General features: G+C 40.2%; 1 protein-coding gene across 2 annotated transcripts in view; it reads right to left on the reverse strand.

Moving 5' to 3' along the window:
* ANXA3 (annexin A3) overlaps nt 1-12400 on the reverse strand; it is a 59620-nt gene that overhangs the window by 15723 nt on the left and 31497 nt on the right. For both annotated transcript variants that reach the window (XM_055297230.2, XM_055297231.2), the window contains exons 6-7: nt 9289-9379; nt 4022-4101 (exon numbers count right to left, since the gene is read on the reverse strand). In XM_055297230.2, coding sequence (XP_055153205.1) covers nt 4022-4101; nt 9289-9379 — 171 coding nt within the window. The remainder of the gene's footprint in view (nt 1-4021; nt 4102-9288; nt 9380-12400) is intronic.

Raw genomic sequence — 12400 nt, forward strand, 5'->3', positions numbered from 1 at the left:
TATATATACACACACCCACACACACACATATTTAGAGACACGGTCTCACTCTCTGTCAGCCAGGCCAGAGTGTATTGCTGCAATCATAGCTCACTATAACCTTGAACTCCAAGGCTCAAGCTATCTTCCCGCTTCAGCCTCCTGAGTAGCTAATATGACTACAGGTGCACACCACCGCAAACAGCTAATTTAAAAATTTTTTTTAGAGATGGGATCTCACAATGTTGCCCAGGTTGGTCTCAAACTCCTGGCCTCAAGCTGTCCTCCCACCTCAGCCTCCTGATCTCTGGGAATACAAGTGTGGGCCACTGTGCCCAACCCAACACAGAGGTCTTATGTGGAAGAAAAGACAAGGTACAAACTGGAAGAACATATTTGTAACATGTATCTGATAAAGAACTTGCATCCAAAATACATAAAGAACTCTTCAAACTCAATATGAAAATAACAACCCAATTTAAAAATGGTTGAAAGATCTCAACAGACATCTCACCAAAGAAGACAAACAGGTGGCACATGAAAAGATTCTCAACGTTATATGTCATTAGAGAATTACAAATTAAAACAATAAGATGCCACTACACAACCTATTAGAAGAGCTCAAATCCAGAACACTGACAACACCAAATACTGGTGAGAATGTGGAGCAACAGAAACTCTCATTCACTGCTGATATGAAAGCAAAATGGTACAGTCACTTTGGAAGACAGTTCTGCAGTTTTTTAATAAAGCTAAATATCTCTTACTGTATAATCAAGCAATTGCACCCCTCGGTATTTAACTAAAGGAGTTGAAAACATGTCCACACAAAAATCTGTACATGAATGTTTACAGAAGTTTTATTTATAATTGCCAAAACTTGGAAGCAAACAAGATGCCTTTCAGCAGGTAAAATAAATATTCTATACAATGGAATATTACTCAGTACTAAAAAGAAATGAGCTATCAAGCCATGAAAAGACGTAGAGGAATCTTAAAGGCATATAGCTAAGTGAAAGAAGCCAGCCTGAAATGGCTACATACTGTATGATTCCAACTATAGGACATTCTAGATAGGGCAAAACTATAGAGACAGTAAGAAGATCAGTAGTTGGTGGGGAGGAAGGTATGAACTGGCAGAGCACAGAGGATTTTTAGGACAGTGAAACTACTCTATCATACTGTAATGATAGACATATGACATTATACATTCATTAAAATCCATAGAACTATATCACAGAAAGAGTGAACCCTAATGTAAACTATAAACTTCAGTTAATAATAATGTATCAATATTCATTCATCAATTGTAATAAATACACATACTAATTAATGCAAGAGTGAGACCTTCTCTCTCTCTAAAAAAAAAAAAAAAAAGTTAGCCGAGTGTGGTGGTGTGCACTTGTGGTCCCAGCTACTCAGGAGGCTGAAGTGGGAGGACTGCTTGGGCCCAGGAGGTCGAGACTACAGTGAGCTAAGATCACACCATAGTTCTCAAGCCTGGGCAACAGAGCCAGATCCTGTCTCAAAATAATAATAATAATAATATATATATATTTTTAGGTAATAGATTTCTTTTTTTTATTATTATTATACTTTAGGTTTTAGGGTACATGTGCACAATGTGCAGGTTTGTTACGTATGTATCCATGTGCCATGTTGTTTTGCTGCACCCATTAATTCGTCATTTAGCCTTAGGTATATCTCCTAATGCTGTCCCTCCTCCCCTCCCCCCACCCCACAACAGTCCCCAGAGTGTGATGTTCCCCTTCCTGTGTCCAGGTGTTCTCATTGTTCAATTCCCACCTATGAGTGAGAACATGCGGTGTTTGGTTTTTTGTCCTTGCGATAGTTTACTGAGAATGATGTTTTCCAGTTTCATCCATGTCCCTACAAAGGACATGAACTCATCATTTTCTATGGCTGCATAGTATTCCATGGTGTATATGTGCCACATTTTCTTAATCCACATTTTCTTAATAATGGAAAGGAGAGAGTAGAAGAGGGTCATACGGGAGCTCTCTGTACTTTCTGCTCAATTTTTCCATAAATCTGAAGCTGGTCTAAAAAGTAAAGTTTATTTAAAAAAAAAAACAAAAACCTCAAAGGCCAGGCGCAGTGGCTCCCGCCTATAATCCCAGCACTTTGGGAGGCTGAGGCAGTGGATTGATTGAGGTCAGGAGTTTGAGACCATCCTAGCCAACATGGTGAAACCCTGTCTCTACTAAAATACAAAAATTAGCCGGGTGTGGTGACGCGTGCCTGTAATCCCAGCTACTAGGGAGGCTGAGGCAGGAGAATTGCTTGAACCTGGGAGGCAGAGGTTGCAGTGAGCCCAGATCGTGCCACAGCACTCCAGTCTGGATGACAGAGTGAGACTCTGTCTCAAAAAAGAAAACAAAAAAAGTCCTCAAAGATCCCCAAACCAACTGTAATATTAAAGGCTCTATGGTTTAAGTGGGGTGTGTGTGTGTGTGTGTGTGTGTATGTGTGTGGTATGTGTGTTCATGTACAAATACTTAGGCACATTATAGAAAGACAGGAGACAGAACCAAAACACGGTATTGCCTGAATTATTTGGCAAATTATAGGTGAATGAAACATTTAGCTACAATAGTTTAAAATGAATTTGTTCCTATTTTTAAACATTTGGTCCTTGTATGACTGTCTGATTTTTGCCTAGTTTCTTTTCTGTGCTGCTGATACCCTGCTGCTGTTTGCTTTCTTCTTGTTCTCTTTCACTTACACTCTGCTCCAGTGATATAAATGCTGATTATCATTGGTCTTAATATAATACTAACCACTACCACCCTGTGTTGATCACTAAGTACTTCACATACTCTCTCTTTCTCTTAATCTTCATAGCATCCTATGAGTACTTGTGAGTATATTCGTTTTACAGATATGAAAATGAATGCTTTAAGACTTAAAGAACTTGTCCAAATCTACAAAGCTAGTTAGCAGCAAGAGATTCCAGCCCTGTTTGATTCTAGAACCCTGTCCTAGCGCCCTACTCTATACTGCCTCCTGTGGGTGGGTGCGTTCATATCCATACACAAACAGATGTGCACTTAGGAATATATACCTCTGAGAGCATATGTTTGCAGCAATGCTTCATAAATTTGGTGTTGTGGGTTCAACCTTCATAAGGTTTTCAAATTTAAAGTAACTGAAACCATAATTTAGAGAAATCGCTTCCTAATGGCATAATGCCTCACTTTGACAGGTGCTGTTTCAACCGTGAGGCTGAGACTGTTGTTGGGATTTTCTCACATTTAGGTGCTTTGTAAATCAGCTGAAAGAAAATTGGTGCGCTATGGTTTAAATCACTTTCTCTCTTACACACAGCTGTGAATACATCTCATCCTTGCCCTTACCATCTTTCTGATAAAAGTCATGAGCCTTCTAAAAAGAGAAAGCAAGGTGTGGCCTCATTAGGTCACATAATGATTAATAGTTTGGCAGCTTTTCCAAGGTGGCAAGGCTAAAATTGCAGCAATCATTTTCTTTTTTTTTAATCCTGAGACTGATACTCAATTTAATTCCCATCTCTAAACATAATTCTTCTGTATCATGCTTCCTATTTAATTTAGAAGCTAACAAAAGAAATATTTATTCTTTGGAGTCCAGAAGAAAATAAACCTGTTCTTTAAAATGGAGACACTTATAATGGAAATAAATATTGTATGTCAGTTGATGTTATCAGAATGTCTTCTAACGTCAAAATTGTGAAACCTGACCAAAACACTTCCATTTACTGACTCAAATAAGTTTTCTTTGTTGTTACATCATTATGTATGCTTTTATGATCTTGGTTAAACATTATATTGCTTGGTGGCAATGAAAATGTAAAATGAACAAACCATTTCATAAGGAAAATTGTCTCAGTTTGGTTATTTTTTAACTCCCTAAAAATTATTATTGAGCATTCAGCTTACTGCATTTACTCATTGTCTCAGTTTGGTTATTTTTAAACTCCCTAAAAATTATTATTGAGCATGCAGCTTACTGGGGAGTTAAAAAATAAAAAATAAAACCTTACATCTGCCAAAGTCAACAGAGCTTTCCGGAAGTCACCAGATGTTTCCGAACTAATGTCGTCTCCAAGACTCTTCTTGTATACTGAAACCAAATCGGAATGACATTAAGCCTTAACAAACTGAAAAATACGATTATAAAACAGAGAAAAGTTTAAATGCCAACACTAGCAAAGAATGGGTATGTGATAAGATAAATCTTGCCCTTTTATTTAATTTCTTCATGCTTTTCTGTTGTGAGATGGTACATTCTTCTTGTAACTCTTACTGCACTGTGTTGTGGTAGATGCAAAAGAATAGAAAGAGTTGTCATTCTGGAGCAAATCTTGGTTTATTTCATCTGACAATGGCACTAAGGGATACATAGTGGAAAAGCTGGGGTGCATGAGCTACTAGTTTGCCTTTCAATTTCCATTCTGGCCATCTTCCATACTAAGAGAACCCTAACCTTAAGCAAGAAGTAATGCACACAGCTTAAAAACTACTTTCTCAGCTTTCCTCTTAGCTAGTACAGTTCTATAACTTAGTTATTCACAATGAAATGAAGGCAAACAAATCTCCTTAAAGGGATGGGGCCATGTTCATCTTAGTCCTTCCTCCATCCGACTGCCTTACATGTGAACTGACATCTGCATCTTGGGCAGCCATCTTGGACTGTGAAGATAAGGACCACTTCTTAGTGATGGCATAAAAGTAATCAAGAAGAAGCCTGAGTTCCTAAAAGCTTTGAGTAGCTGTCATACTAGACCTAGAATTGCCAATGTCTAGACTTCTATATATGATAAAAATAAACTTCTACCTTTTGTAAGCCACTGTAACTTTTCTGTTTTATCGAATCTAACTCTAATCTTAATACATATAAGTAAACCATATTTTTTAGTATCTCCCAAAAGTAAGAAAGCTACCCGAAACATGTCACTTCCCTTTATAAATGCCAACTGTGTGTTCGTATATTTTAGTACTGACTAGTTGTAGCCCCTTTTGCATGGCCTGTGATGTGCAGTGCCCATCAGTCTTAAATCTCTGTCTGCCCCATCCATGGGGTGGTGATTCTCTTGGAGCCACTATACCCCTCGTTGTAGGTGACACCACGTGGCTATCTGAACTCTGCATCATTCTCAAGAATTCTATAAATTAGCCATACTAGCCATGAGAATTCTCATCTATTTAAATCAATGAAAGACAATTATAGAAAGTGATATGAGATTATCCAACAGCAAGAACTGCGTTGAGATGGAAACTTCTTCAGCATGATTTTAGTAAGTCTCTTTTTTATGAAATCTGCAATTTTTCAAAGCAATTCATATAAGCAAAATCCACCAAAAATGTGTGTTATTTTTCTAAATAATAATATTTAGTAGGTATCATTAAACCTAATGGTTGTGATATTGTTACATCTATCCTTCATTCTAGTTAGATAAAAAACTTTAAATATGAAAATATCAAGTAAAAGAATGAAGTTCCCATTTGTTAGAACTTGGGGAAGTATTTTGTAATTTTGGAATTATTTAGATGAGACTTTATAAGTCATTTCACACAGCCTCTCCCTTTTCTTCAAATATTTTGTGGGATATTAGACTAAAAAATTATTTCAACCTAAGTTGACAACTACTTTATCCATTTTGAGGCATAGTCAAGTATAAAATTAAATAGACTATTTTAATAGTACAGGTGCCTGGACTAGAACTTTGAGTTCCTGATCCCTGTTTCAGTGTTCTCTCACACACCACTGACTTTAGAATATCGAAAAAAGTTAAGAATTGAGATCTCTCTTTATTTAGGCTCTATTGTGCCACTGTACTGGATAAGCTCTAGAAGACATCGGTCCCTTTATGAGGGCCAACATGATAGTGACTTCCTGAACCCACTGTATCTTCTCTCTTAGGGAGCGAGTGACACAGAAAAGGAGACAAAGACAATAGAATAACAAGGAACTGAAAGACTCCTGGAAATAATGAAGAAAACGGTAGCCAAGAATAACCAAAAGCTAGGCACAAATATTTATAAGCCTTGGGCAGACAAACACCATGTGGTAAGGGAGGGGATGTTACTTGCTGGTGTCAAGAACACTGGAAGCAAAAAGGAAGAGGAACAGTTACTGTCACGGAAAACATTAGCATGGGGAGCAATGGATGCCCGCTGCCGAGAGACTGACGACATAACTGGGTCCCTCGGGTAGTGCTGTGACTTGAATCTCTGTAAAGCTTGGCTATGCATGATTGAGACAATTTCTTTCTTGATCTTCTTGTGTATCATTAATCTCTAGTAACCAAGGTAACCTTGATGCAGTTGTATCCCTTGTAGCCTCAGAGAGCATTACTCACATAGAAATTGAGGCTCTGGTAACTTTGTGCTATTATTGTCTGTCATATTTGCACAACACTATCCTGAATGGTAAAAGTTTCACTTGGCTCTTAAGACCTTAACCTCAATTTTGAGGACACTCATTTAATAAATATTTGCACTTATCTGGCCCACTGTTCTTAGAACTGAGGATAGAGCAGTGAACAACATAGACAAAAGTCTTCATCCTCATAAAGCTCACATCCTGGAACTGTTTGTACCTAAATGCTGGGCTCCAGGGATCTGTCACAGGGCAGGTTCACTTGGGGTGCAGTGTCTAAGAAACACCAGAAAATACCAAGCCAATTTGGGAAACAGTGCCTGGCTCTGATGGGTTTTGTAAAATTTGTAAACCTTGTTGAACTGAAATATTTTAAACACCTAAAACATACCCTTTTGTGCATTAATGATTAAGCAATTCTCTTGTCTACTTCTTTGTGTACCTGCTCCCTATTAGGTTCCACCAGTACTGGGGAGTAGAGGGGGACTGGAAGGCAGGAGGTGGAAAGAAGTGCAAGCTATTTGATGGCTAATCATGTCAGTGTCAACCCAGGGAAGGCTGTTCACCCTGACAGCAGCAACTGGCTCCAGGTTCCTAGAACAAGTCACTTTGACCCCCATGTAGGTACTGGCTCCAGCCAGATGGAGCCCTCTTTTCAGAGATCTGAACTCCTGCTCCTTAAGCCTCTGCTCTGAGCCCCTGAGGTCCCAACATCAGCCAGGTATGTCCCTCATTCTAACTTCCAGTTTCTGACAACCTCAACCTCTTTCCTTTGTTGTCTCAGGTCTGGGAGGTTATACTCTTGCATGAATCCTTTTGTTCCCTTTTTGCTTTTTCAGTCCTCTGAAAGGTGTTTAGCAATTCTTTTTTTTTTTTTTTCCAAGACAAGGTCTCACTCTGTCACCCAGGCTGGAGTGCAGTGGCATGACCAAGGCCTACTGTGCCCTCAATCTGTTAGACTCAAGCGATCCTCCCACTTGGCCTCCTGAGGAGCTGGGACTGTAGGCGTGCACCACCACACCTGGCTAATTTTTGGTATTTTTTGTAGAGACGGGGTTTTGTCATGTTGCCTGGGCTGGTCTTAAACTCCTTAGCTCACGCGGTCTGCCCACCTCAGCCTCCCAAAATGCCAGGATTACAGGCATGAGCCACTGTGCCCAGCTTAAGCAATTCTTTTGAGATGGAATCTCATTCTGTTGCCCAGGCTGGAGTGCAGTGGCACGATCTCGGCTCACTGTAACCTCTGCTTCCTGGGTTCAAGCAATTCTCCTGCCTCAGCCTCCTGACTAGCTGGGACTACTGGTGCACGCCACCAAGCCCATCTAATTTTTTTTGTATTTTTTAGTAGAGATGGGATTTCACCATATTGGCCAGGCTGGTCTCGAACTTCTGACCTTGTGATCCGCTGACCTCAGCCTCCCAAAGTGCTGTGATTACAGGCATGAGCCACCACGCCCGGCCCTTTAAGCAGTTCTTTATATTACATTCTATCTGTCAAAATACCTAGTGCTGTTTCTGTTTTTCTGATTCGAACCCAATTAGCACATCAATAACAAAATAGTCACCTGTCATTGAGGTATTTACCTTCTAACAAGAATCTCCCAAAGCATCCTCTTTAACACCCACCTGAGGACCAATATGTACTCCTTCTTTGGACCTCTCCCACTGCAAAAGCTCCTATGACACAACTGACCTCTGTGAGACACAAACAGAGAAACTGTGGCTCCCTTAAAGTACTTGGAGAGGGTTCTATGGGGCCGTTGAATAGTAAAGAATTGGGCTGGTCTTATTCCTGATTCCTGGGAGGTAAACTCTAAATCCTTTGGATTTCCCAAGTCGTAGGTGTGTCTTTGTTATTCATGGTTGGTCTCTTGGACTACAGCTCAGTTATGCTAACAAGATGACTCAGAATAAAGGCTGGTCACATTAAAAAGATCAACCATACGATTAAAAGGTTGAGGCTTTGAGCCACAATATCAGCCTGACTTCTGGGGAGTGTAGGGGGACTGGAGATTGAGTTCAATCACATGAACAATGGTTCAACCAATCATGCTTATATAATGAAACCCCAATAAAAACTAAGGCTACCAATAATCAAGTGAGCTTGCTGGTTGGTAATGATATATCAATGGTCAGGAGAGTGGAAGCTTCCACTGGACCCTTCCAAATATCTCCCTATGCAGTCTATGCATTTGATTGGCCCTGATTTGTTTCCTTTATGATAATACCGCTTTGTGAACACAGCACTTTCTTGAGTTCTGTGTCATTCTAGTGTGCTATTCAACCTGAGAGGGTAGTGAGAACCCTGAATTTGTAGCCAGTTGATTAAAAGCATGTGTAGCCTGAAAACACCTGAGCTTGTGGGCTGGTGTCTGAGGTGAAGGTAGTCTTGTGGGGACTGTGACCTTAACCTGTGAAGTCACACTAACCCTGGGTAGTTACAGTCAAAATTACATTGCAGAGACTTTCTAATTTTACACAGCCAGCAGACTATTAGGTCTTTAGCTCTTCTATTGAATCCTCATGCTCAACACATCCTCTAAATTAATCTAATTTCCCACACCCAAAATCGTGGATCTAATCTGAGTGATTTTTAACGCCTAAAAATAAAATACAATTTGAGTCTCTTACATTGATGAAAATGGTTAATTCAATTAATGAGAGATTGCTCAGAGCAAAATCCACTGCAGCTGTAATATTATAAATGTAAAACATTAATGCTATTGTTATGTAGCAGTCTCTAGCTCAGATCATATTCCAATTTTTCCTGGAAACTCATAGTTTTTAGCTGATTTTAGAGTGTCTTCTCCTTTCTGTAAGTCTTGTCTTCTCAAAATGCCTCATGAAGAGATTGATAGGATTCTGGGAAAAGCAACATTGGCTCAAATATGTGTGAACAGTGGTGAAGGTAAGCAGAAAATAAGACACCTGTATAATAGGCTTGAGAGATCTCCTTCATTTGCCTGCTTGTCCTGGTAGTTAAGATTTCAATCAAGGCATCTTCATTTGTTCCAGCACCCTAAAAGGGAAAAGAAAATCTAATTTTTAGAAACTTAAATAACTTAATCTCATGCCTTTTGGTCTTATCTTGTTTCACATAGATGAAAGGACACTTTTGAGTAACTCAATACAAGGTTTTCTACTGCACTAGTTTTCTACTTTTCCATATATTTTAGTATTAACATAAATCATCTGGAATAAAGTGACATCAAATTTTTCACTCTAGTGTAAAAATCAATTGAATAATTCTAGAAAGAAATAGTATAAAAGAAAAAGCCTGTGTCATTCAAGATCGGAAGTGACAGTCTAATAGGATTAACCTTACCAACACTCAAACATTCCACTATGTTTAGAAAAGGCTCTACAATACTTTTGAATGATTTCATCCTTGCATCACTGTATTGGGTCTATCAGCATGTATCATTCTCTTCAGACAAGGAGCTTTTCAAATCCTCAGTAATGTGCATCATGGGCCTGGCTGGCATGGGGACTAATTACCTCTCAGCCCTGTTTATATCAAGGTCACTGAATCACACTGTGACTCCAAGAAAAGTCATGTACACTAAGACTTGATCGAATAAGGCCAGTGCAGCATATGAACAGAGACTGAATTCTGTCTCTCTGTAGAAGAGATCCCTAGTTTACCACAGTATCTCTTTTGTCTTTCTTACTTAGTAATAGAGCCCCCAACTTTTAACTTGGTACATAGCTACCCATATAAAGGCTATGTTTCTCAGCTTCCTTTACAGTGAAATATGTCCAGTAACTAAACTCTGACCAATGGGATATATGCAGAAGTACCATATGCATGCTCAGGGAGTATCCTTAGAGTGAGGGAGTAAACCCTTCTTTGTCCTTGACTCTTCTGAGTTGACTGGAATGAAGACATAATGGCTGGGTCATGAGCTGCCATCTTTAGCCAGGAAGTGAAAACCATGGGTTAAAGATGGCAGAGCCTCAAGAGAGAAGGAGTCTGAGTCTCTTATAATGGTGGTGCCACCACAGCCTGGATTTCTTTTATGTAAAAGAGAAACTGTTCTAATACTTATTGGTGAATCTAATCCTTACAATTACACCTGCTAAACCCTCCCCATTGGGTAGCCATAGAGAAACAGTGCTCAGATTTCACTTCAAGAGAATCAGCTGCAAAGAACACAGTTAGCTAACAGCCTCCAACTGCCACACCTTTGGATCTACCAGAGTTCATACTGAGGTCACGCCCTCTCCAGGTGGCTGTCAGTCAATTACTGTAAACAACAGGGGTACTGGACTTGCGCCCAACATAGAACTCCTCCAAAGGGCAGTCTTTGCTCAGGGGCTCCCCAACAGCCTGCCAAGGCTTTCTTGGAGTTTCACTATGCACTGAGCCTCTTCCTAATCTCAGCCTACTTCCTCTCCTCTCTCCTCTCACAGGGGTCAGGCCTGCACTGCAGTCTGAAGGTTCACCCCACCTACCCTGCTCTTCTCCTCTTTATCCTTCACAGGCTTTTCCCACAATAAATCTCTTGTACATCAAATTCCATCTTGCCATCTGCTTCTCAGATGCCCATATGTCCTCCACAGAAAAGAAGATAACTCCATTCCCTGATGGCAAGGCAGAATACGGCTTATGCCTCAGATCTAGGCTCCCTTCTTTCTCCTCTTTCCTATTAATTAATACATTGAGCACTCACTTCATTTCAGGAGTTGCTCTAGGAACAGAAGATATAGGCCAAGACCAATGAGGTTCCCTGCCATGGTGGAGGTTTCCCTTTTAGTTAGATGAAAAAAGATAATAAACAAATGGATTTTAAAAATAGACAAGGCCAGGTGCAGTGGCTTACACCTGTAATTCCAGTACTTTGAGAGGCCGAGGCGGGAGGATTGCTTGACTCAGGAGTTTGAGGCCAGCCTGAGTGACATAGCAAGACCCTGTCTCTACAAAAAAAAAAATTTAATTAGCCAGGTGTGGCGGTGTGTGCCTGTAGTCCCAGCTGCTCAGGAGGCTGAAGTTGGAGGCTTGCCAGGGAGGTTGAGGCTGCAGTGAGCCATAATTGCACTACTTTACTAGAGCCTGGGCAATGAAGCGAGACCTTGTCTCAAAAACAAATAAATAGACGAGATACTTTTAGACAGTAATAAGTGCAGTTAAGAAAATATATTTGAGTGAATTAATGGAAAATGTATGGAGGAAAAGCATTCCAGATGGAAGAAAAATCATGTATAAATATCTCAAAACAAGAATAAGCTTATGATGTTCAAGGAGCAGAGAAAAGGCCAGCGTAGCTACATCATTAATGGGTGAGCAGGAGGGGGTATGATGGTCAGTTTTATGTGCCAACTTGGCCAGGCTATAATGCCACTTATTCAATCAAACACTAGGTGTTGCTGTGAAGGTATTTTGTAGATATAATTTCAGTTTATTATCGATTCACTTTAAGTAAGGGAGATTACCTTCCTCGGCAGACCTGATCCAATCAGTTGAAATGCCTTAAGACCAGAGGCAAGGCTTCTGTTTAGAAGATTCTTGCTGTGGACAGCAGCTTCAGCTTGTGCCCAAGAGTTCCAGCCTGCCTTTCTTGACAGCCTGCTCTACAGATTTTGAACTTGCCTAACAAGTCTCATAATCATGTAACCAATTCTTCTTTCTTCTTCTTTTTTTTTTTTTTTTTTTTTTGAGACAGGGTCCCAGGCTGGAGTGCAATGGCATGGTCATGGCTCATTGCAGCCTAGACCTGCTGGGCTTAAGTGATTCTCCCACCTCAGCCTCCCAAATAGCTGGGACTACAGGCGTGAGCCACCATGCCTGGCTAATTTTTAAAAATTTTTTGTAGAGACAAGTTCTCACTATGTTGCTCAGTTTGAGGCTGGTTGTGAACCCCTGAGCTCAAGTGATCCTCCCACCATGGCCTCCAATTCTTTCCAATAAATTTTTGTTGTTGTTGTTTTGAGACAGGGTCTCACTGTCACCCAGACTGAAGTGCAGTGGCACAATCACAGCTCACTGCAGCCTTGACCTTCTGGGCTCAGGTGATCCTCCCACCACAGCCTCCCAAGTAGC

The sequence above is a fragment of the Symphalangus syndactylus genome, chromosome 10, assembly GCF_028878055.3.
Source record: "Symphalangus syndactylus isolate Jambi chromosome 10, NHGRI_mSymSyn1-v2.1_pri, whole genome shotgun sequence".
Taxonomy (NCBI): Eukaryota; Metazoa; Chordata; class Mammalia; order Primates; family Hylobatidae; genus Symphalangus; species Symphalangus syndactylus.